At 40.5% G+C, this 9311-nt stretch overlaps 1 protein-coding gene across 1 annotated transcript in view; it reads left to right on the forward strand.

The window, feature by feature from the left end:
- Positions 1 to 9060, forward strand: part of efcab14 (EF-hand calcium binding domain 14) — a 96649-nt gene extending 87589 nt beyond the window's left edge. Inside the window, exon 10 of the mRNA XM_043699330.1 lies at positions 8092 to 9060. Coding sequence (XP_043555265.1) covers positions 8092 to 8258 — 167 coding nt within the window. The 3' untranslated portion in view covers positions 8259 to 9060. The remainder of the gene's footprint in view (positions 1 to 8091) is intronic.
- Positions 9061 to 9311: the final 251 nt, after the last annotated feature.

Genomic DNA, 9311 nt, shown 5'->3' on the forward strand with positions numbered 1-9311 from the left:
TGGTACTGATCTTGCAACCTTTTAATGTGTATGTCACAGCAACGTGTTGGAGACAATTGTGTACGCTGATCACAATCCGCTTACACTCTTAGAACACTTTAAAGAAAAGAATGAGACTATTTTGTTGGTGTCTAATGTTACAGACTTGTAATATAAAAATCATATATGTTGCGGGTCGAAAGAATGTAATCGCAGATGCATCATTGCGGATTTACCTGAAAGTTAAGATGAGATTTAGTCTTTATTTAATGTTTTATATCTATACACGTCTATGGAAAGAATAATGGTGCACATATATTAAAGTTATCTGTATGTTCGGGTAATATGTTTAAAAAGTAGAGAAAAAATGAAGCCACCTTTTCATTACGATGGTTCATTTTTTTCTTAAGGGGGGAAGTGTTATGAAATTGCACCTTTAAGAGAGTTAAAAGCTGGTAGAGTTACTTGACAGTACCAAGTGTTCTCAATAAGATAACAATGTAACACTTGGTTGAAAGCTAAATTATCTGGTTGCCTGTAAACGACAAAGCCAGTTTCGGCCAATCAGTTTAAATTGTACCCTGAAAAATACTAAACTCCAATTCAGTTTGAATTTAGTATATTGACAATCTTAAAAGCCAATCTTGCATTCCGATGCTTTAGGGGTATAAGACCGGAAAAAATTAAACAGTTGAGGGGAGAACTGCCCAGCTACCAGCATACAAAAAGACTGACCGAAAAATAGCTCTCTTAAAAGTACCTTTATCGATCAGTAACCTATGAAGCAGAATCCCTAAGAAGAAAAGACAAAGGAAGTTTGAAACAGAAAAACCGAAAGTTGCCTGATTTTGAGATAAGTTTTGTTTGGTAAATCTTAATTGGGAGTTTTATCGGTCTAGTATTGTGGAAGGGGAAGGTAACTGAAAGGTTAGAGGATGGAGTTGTAAATAGTTAGTTAATTATTCTCTGTTATACTTTAAGAAATAAAGTTGTTAATTTTTACTTTAAATAGTTCTTGGCCTCTTGAATTTTCACAGATTACTGCTTGGGATAAATCTTTTCTGTGTTGCTGGTTTTAAATTAAGCTGGAGAGTTCACACTGTGTCATAACACTAGACAGGATGGGTAGGAGGAACCTATTTCTATTTTTGGAGAGATCAGGAACTAGAGACATAATTGTAAATTAATTAGCAGTGGAATTAGTGAAGAATTGAGAAACATTTTCATGCACAAGAATGGTGGGTGTCTGGAACTGGCTACATAAAAGAAAGGAGCTATTAATGCATTTCTTAAACTAATTGGATAGGCACTTAAAATATTGTCACCTGCAGGGTTATGGACCAAGATCTAGAAGGTGAAATCAGCAAAATAGCTCTTTGTTTTGACTGACATTAATGATCGGTCAAAATCTCCACCTATGCCACAAATCTTCTGTTTTATTGTTAATTTCAGATTTGTTCTGCTGGCCTTTTTGTCTTTTGTTTTAAAAATGATTCTTAAATCCCTACTGTGGGTGCAGATGTTTGCTCAGACAGATTAGTGTAAAGAAGAAGAATGACTAAACAATTGGGTTACATATGTGTCCAAATGATCAATGTTGAAATTGGAAAATTGAATGCTTTACCACCTTTTTTGCCCCATGTGCTATTATTAAACCTCTCCAGGCTAAGAACAATGCAGGTTAGGTTTTAAAAATTACCTGAAATTGCCCCACCACACTGACTGCCAAGCTGCATTGCTGAGTAGAGCAAACATAGAAAAATCTTTAACAACAACAAAAGCAGAAATTGCAGGATAAGCTCAGCAGGTCTGGCAGCATCTGTGAAGAGAAATCAAAGTTAATGCTTTGGGTCAAGTGACCCATCCTCAGAATTGATGGTGGCTAGGAAAATGTCAGTTTATGTGCAGGAGGTGTGGGTGGAAGGGTAAGGTGTAAATGATAGGTAGGGATAGAGCCCAAAGAGAGAAACAAATAGTTGGAAAGACAAAGCATTGGATGAGTATCTGGCTAGGAGAATGAATAGCTATCAACACGGACTGTTAATGGTTGTGTGTAATAGCAGATTATATGATAATAAACAGGAGGCTGGGAAAACATAGCAAACCAGGCAGCACGAGAAGGTGGAGAAATCAACATTTCGGATCTAGCCCTTCTTAAGAACTGTTTGTCAACTTTGGATTCTCGCATCTGTGTTTTTCTTTGTCTCTGACTACATGATAACAAGGCTTGGTGTGTAGGGATTGGAGTAAGAACATGGGTGATCTCAAGCTCTAAGGTTATTGAACTCCATATTGAGTCCAGAAGGCTGCAGGGTCCCCAAGCAGAAAATGCGGCGCGGCGCTTGTCTTCCAGCTTACACTTAGCTTTGCTGGAACACTGCAGCAAGTCTGAGACAGAGATGTTGGGCAGGGAACAGGATGGTGTGTTGACAGTAGGTGTTCTGTGAAGCAGTCACCAGATCATGTGAATTGCAGGTAAAGCGCTGCTTCACCTGGAAGGTATGTTTAAGCCTTTGGATACTGAGGAGAGAGGAAGTAAACTGACAAGTGTTACACCTTCTGCAATTACAAAGGGAGGTGTTGAGAATGAAAGAAGAATGGACCAGGATGTCCCGGAGGGAATGGTCCCTCTGCAAACCTAACAAGGGAGGGGAAGGGCATTGGTGTTGGCATCTTGCTGGAGATGGGTAGAAATGGTGGCTAATGATCCTCTGGATGTGCAGGCAGAAACAGTGGGCACTCCTGTTTGTGGATTTTGGGGAAGAAGTACAAGTAAGCTGTATAGGGTTGGGGTACTATCAGCTTGGAGGCAGTGGTCGGGAGAGATCATCATATGAAATGTGTTGGTGACCACAGTTGACACAACGGCCTAATGTATCATCACAGGGTCATGGTCCAGGTGGAGATTACTTTTCAAAATACAATAAGATACTAAAATGGGGATTGAAAATGGATCTCTGGGCAGTCATTCTACCACTCCTATCCTCCTCTAGTTTACCTGTGGAGCAATCCCATGTCTTCTGTAACATATAATCTAGCTTAGGGGTTCCTAAAGTGGAATATATAAATGCACTTGTTGTGTAATGATCGATATTCAAGTATAAGAGATTTTCTCCAAGCTCCACCTCACCCTTTCTGTAGTCCATGGTTTCACAAGTACTAATGTCTGAGTTGGTTTGCAAATGTACAAAGGAATGAATGGAGAGTAGGGAGAGGAGCTGCTGAGTATAGAGGCAACAAAGCATTGATGTTGCTTGATTCATGATCCAGAGACCCAAATAATGATATGAGGACCTGGGTTTAAATGACATTGATAGGAAAAAACCTATCTCATTCACCATAGTCCTTTTAAGGTAGGAAATCTGCCATTGTTAACTGGTCTGGCGAATATAACAGCAGTATGATTAATTATTTGCCTTTTGACATGGCCTAGCAAGCCACCTCATTGTATCAAACTGCTAAAGAGTCTCAAAGGAATGCAGTTGGAACACCTGGTATTGACTAAGGCACTGAAAAGAACAATGGCAAACTCAGCCCTGTTGACCTTGCAAATTTCTCAGTGCTAATATCTGCAGACTAGGACCAATATTCGATGAGCTGGATCATAGACTAGTCAAGAAACAGCCTGACATACTCATAACCGTTGTCTGCAGGGCATGATTCGGTGTCGCAGGCACTGCCATCACATTTTTTAGATCTCTTCTGTACCATTAGAAGGACCACTTCTAAAGAAGTCATAATAATATAGTCAGGAGGTAGTTGCTCTGGGAATATTCAACATTCCATGAAATCTCATAGAATCAGGTCAAACATGCTGTTCGACTGGGCCAGTGGCAGATGGTGAACAAGAGAAGAACAAGCTTGACTTTGTCCTCAACAGTCTGCTTCCACAGGAGTGATCTCTGCTTGTAGCGATAAGGTTTGTCCCAATTTGGCAATGGAGAAAATAACCCAGTACTATCTACAAGATGTGCTGCAGAAATTCATCAAAGATCCGTTGAAGGCATCTTCCAAACCCACAATCACGAGTATCCAGAAGAACAAGGGCAGCTGATGTCAACGGAAGCCACCTACAAGTTCCACTCATTATCCTGACTTGGAATACATTATTAGATTAGATTAGATTCCCTACAGTTTGGAAACAGGCCCTTCAGCCCAACAAGTTCACACCAACCCTCTGAAGAATAATCCACCCAGACCCATTTCCCTCTGACTAATGCAACCTAACACAATGGGCAATTTAGCATGGCCAATTCACCTGACCTGCACATCTTTGGACTGTGGGAGGAAACCGGAGCACCCAGAGGAAACCCACAGAGACACTGGGAGAATGTGCAAACTCCACACAGACAGTCACTTGAGGCTGGAATCTAACCTGGGACCCTGGTGCTGTGAGGCAGCATTGTGAGCCACTGTGCTGCCCCATTAGATTAAATTGTTCCTTCAGAGTCTGGATCAAAGTCTTGGAGTCCCCTCCCTAATGGCATTGTGGGTGTACCTGCACCAAATGGAGTGCTGCGGCTCAAGAAGGCAGCTTCCACCATCTTTGCAAGGGCAATGCTGGATGGTCAATAAATCCTGGCCCAGAAAAACGAAGCCCACATCCCATGAATGAATAAAAAAAGTTTAAAAAGCAAATGGCTCCAGAAAAATATCAACACACAAAACTTGAGATAGTTTGTGCTCTACCTGGAGTGGAGACCATAGTGGAGGACCTGTTGATTTATAGATGTAGGGACACAATGAACATGATCATTGCTGACCATAATCAAAATCTAGTGTGATTGCTCGTGAGAACTCATCAGGTGAATTTGAAACTGAACAAGACAAAGTTATAATTAAAAATGTCTGAAGCCAAGTAGACAGGTCATATACTAACAGCAAAAGGTCTATGCACAAATCCTGGAAAGGTGAGAGCTACAGCAATGATGCAGTGACCAAGACATGTAAAAGAAGTGCATAGACCTATTAGATTCATTAACTGTTTGGTAAATTTTGTTCCCAAATTGTTCCTGTGTCGACAGCAATCATATTGTGTGGCCAAGGGCATGCAGAAGGTGCAAGGAGAAGATATCCTTCATTTGCTGATATGGTCATGTGACCTCTACCCTAGTGAATCTTCAATAAGCACACTGTTGTGACCAGATTGCTGACTTGTGAGCACCGAACACGATAACCACTTCCTCGTCCCTACTGGGGACACATCATGGGCCTGGTGTTAATGGATTACTGCTTGATCCTTGTCTTCATTGCAACTAGCACACTCCATGGGTACAAACATCATCACTGGATTGGCAAAACAATTTCAGGTGGCCCTCTTGATCACCAGTTTGGGCATGGGCATGTGATCACCATTAAATTTACTTCCAATTTTGACTGCAGATGAATCACTTGTTCTGCCTTTCTGTGTTGGTTTAATATTATTAAAAAGACACTTTAAATAGTGGCACAGTGGCTCAGCGGTTAGCACTGCTGTCTCACAGCACCAAGGACCTATGCTCAATTCCAGTCTTAGGCGACTGTCTATGTGGAGTTTGTACAGTCTCCCCGTGTCTGCATAGGATTCCTCCGGGTGCTCTGGTTTCCTCCCACAATCCATAGATGTGCAGGTTAGGTGAATTGGCCATGCTAAATTGCCCATAGTATTCAGGAATGTCTAGGTTAGATGCATTCATTAATGGGTCTGGGTGGGTTACTCTTCCGAGGGTCAGTATGGATTTGTTGGGTCAAATGGTCTGTTTCCACACTGTAGGGATTCTGTGAAATAGGGAAAAGGTTATCAGGTAGGCAGACATGTGGAGTAATTAAATCCAATATGACCTTACTGAATGTTGGAATACTCAACAGACAAAGTGCCCTACTCCTCTTTATGTTGTGTTTGCATGTTTGTATCTCATTTGTGTACTCAAACCCAGATCACAAATATACCTCAGTAGATAATACTTGTTTAAAAATTTGGCAGAACAAGCTTTAAGACTAGAACTAAATGAAGTAAAAGTTAGTGAAGATGGCTTGGGCTTTAAAATTAGGTTCCACATATTACCAGGCAACTTGTAACTTCCAAAGAGTCATTTATTCTACCTCTGTTTAGTGTAAAACAGCACTGAAAACAAAAGCATTGAAACCTGCATCATTGTGAGGCAGCTGAAAACAGCCATTGTACTATAATGCTGCATCTGCATTTTTATCTGTTCAGTGAATCATAAAATTGAATTGAAAATGGCTCGCAGTTTTAAAAAATCAAAATCGGTGTGATTTCACAATCCTGAAGTTGAGTTAGTGCCATTAGGTTTAGAGGGCAATAGAAAGTGCCTAAAATAGTAAAACTTGGGATTTAATTCTGTGCGGATTAGAGAAAGTGCTGCTTTTTCTCCATCATATTTTAAACTGGTCCCATCCATTCAGCCAAATGCCAACCATCGATCATCAATGAAATATTTAAGAGTCACTGATACCCAATGGACATCCACCATACTGCTTTAATTTGCATTGCTGGAAAAGAATACATTATCAGCATTAGATCATCAAATGTTTACCATAACTAACACTCATCCTTTGTCCTTCTGCCATCCTTTGTCCTTCTGCCATCATTTGCCCAATTTAACTGTTTCCTATTCCCAATCATATGTGAATCCGATCCTTGATTCCACATTTGACCCCAAGTGGATCTTTAACTACATCTGTTGCATTACTAATATTATCCTTTTCAACCAACATAACATAGCATTTATGGGTGGCACGGTGGCACAGTGGTTAGCACTGCTGCCTCACAGCACCAGGGACCCAGGTTCAATTCCCACCTCAGGCAACTCTCTGTGTGGAGTTTGCACATTCTCTCCGTGTCTGCGCGGGTTTACTCTGGGTGCTCCGGTTTCCTCCCACAATACAAAGATGTGCTGGTCAGGTGAATTGGTCATGCTAAATTGCCCATAGTGTTAGGTGCATTAGTCAGGGGTAAATATAGGGTAGGGGAATGGGTCTGGGTGGGTTACTCTTTGGAGGGTTGGTGTGGGCCGAAGGGCCCGTTTCCATACTGTAGGGAATCTAATCTAACTCGTCACCTGACTCTGCCCCTGTGTCAACTCAGCTGCCGAAACTTTCATTTAATGCTTTTTGTTAACTTTAGACTTAACTGATCAAGGCAGTTCAAGCCAGCCTTCAACATTATACCCTCCATAAGCTTGAGGTCATCCATAACTCTGCCCACTTGCATCAGGCTCCAGTTGTCCATCACCCTTGTGTTCACTGAGCTATATTTGTTCCAAAAAAGCAATGCTTCATTTAAATCATCACTTTTGTTTTCAAATCCCTTCATCGCCTCTCACACCCCCATCATATCCATTTCAACTTCACAACTACATAATTTATGCAGTTCTATTTCCCATGTCTTAAACATCCCCAATTTTACTTGCCCCGCCATTGGTTACTGTGACTTCAACTAAGAAGACCCTAAACTCAGTTATTTTCTCCTCAAACCTTTCCCATTCTCTGCCTGTCTTTCTTTAAGAAAACCTACCTTTTTGACCAAGTTGTTCATCTAACCTATTTATCTTTTATGGCTTGATGTCACATTTTACTTTATACCACTCCTATCAACTGTTTTGGAGCCTTTTCATAGATATAGGAGCAGAAATAGGCCATTTGGCCAATCAAGTCTGCTCCGCCCTTCGATCATGGCTGATACGCTCCTCATCCCCACTTTTCTGCCCTCTCGCCATATCCCTTTAACCCATTTTTATTGTGTAAAAGTTGCTACATAATTGTATGAGGGAGTTCCATCTGTCAATAACTAATAATTTCTGAGACCACATGAGATTCTTTTCAGCTGGGTGCACAATTCTTCCATGTAAAGACTTATCGAAGTCTAGTGAGTTTGGATGTGAATTAAGATCATCAATTGTGTAAGGACTCTTCTGTTTATAGAATGGATTAGTTGAAACCGTACAGTTTACCAGCACATAACCCTATGTTGCCTATGGTCTGTATGCCTTCAAACTAAGCTTTCTCTAATAGTTTGATGTTGTGGTGAAAGACCTTTTTAAAGTGCCTTTGTATTGCTGTTTAAGAAATCTTGTGTATTTCAATTTCATAGTCTTTTTTTTATTCTTGCAGCTCTACAAGATCTCTTCCTTAAATCTAACGATAGCCAACTCTCTTATCAAGATCTCTACAATTTATTTGGGATCCAAACCCCTAAACCTGAAGAACTTCAGCAGTTTGATTCGAATAAAGATGGAAGATTTTCTCAAACAGAACTCATGAATGCATTTACTCCATAAGGGGACAAGGGTCGGAGAATATCAAATCTATTTGGACCGATGGAGTTTTTTAAAAACTGAAGTACTGACTTCTAATTGCTACAATTGCACCTTTTAAACAGTATTTCACTATTGTGCAAAATTTCCTTGTATCCCAATAGAATAGAAATTCCTAACATGTTAGCTTTGGGCTTTCCCCACTTTTTTTATGAATCATTCTACAATATCCTACTTGAGTAAGTAATGAAACATCAAAGTGAAGTAGCTAATCAAACTCATTGGAGGTTCACAAACTAGTACAATACAGGTTTTCATTAATTTGATCAAGACAAAAGTGAATTTGTTGTTGTGCTTTGAGCCTTTACTTGGTGCTGAAGGAAGGAGGTGAAAAAGATTTCCTTTGTGATCTCAAATTTCATGTATATGGTAATCACCTCTGTCCCATCAACACATTAATCTAGAAGTTTCAGAAACTTTCAATATTCTCAGTGGAGGATGCAAAACCATTTTAATCACCCTTGACAAACGTTTAGTGTGTACATCTGACTAGTTGAAGGCAAAATGTTGGAGAGATTTATGACTACTGTTATTTTAGGATTGCCCTTTGCTAAACTCTTGCAGGACATGATCAGCTCTGAATTTGTGAGGTTCAACAACTTGGGTACTGTATATATAATGCAGTAAATAGAGCCACTTTTGTGCAGGTAAATAAGACTGCTTTCATGTTGCTTCTGTGCTGTGTTCATGCTAGTGGAGAAAGTGAAGTCTGCAGATGCTGGAGATCAGAGCTGAAAATGTGTTGCTGGAAAAGCGCAGCAGGTCAGGCAGCATCCAGGTAACAGGAGAATCGACGTTTCGGGCATAAGCCCTTCTTCAGGAATTCCTGAAGGGCTTATGCCCGAAACGTCGATTCTCCTGTTCCCTGGATGCTGCCTGACCTGCTGCGCTTTTCCAGCAACACATTTTCAGCTTCATGCTAGTGGATCCCACTGTGTGGAATGTAAACAGCTGACATCAATCACCAAAGTAAGTTTGATTTTACTAATGCTGGAAACCACAAAGACCCACTTCTTT

Source organism: Chiloscyllium plagiosum, chromosome 11 (genome assembly GCF_004010195.1).
Source record: "Chiloscyllium plagiosum isolate BGI_BamShark_2017 chromosome 11, ASM401019v2, whole genome shotgun sequence".
Lineage (NCBI taxonomy): Eukaryota > Metazoa > Chordata > Chondrichthyes > Orectolobiformes > Hemiscylliidae > Chiloscyllium > Chiloscyllium plagiosum.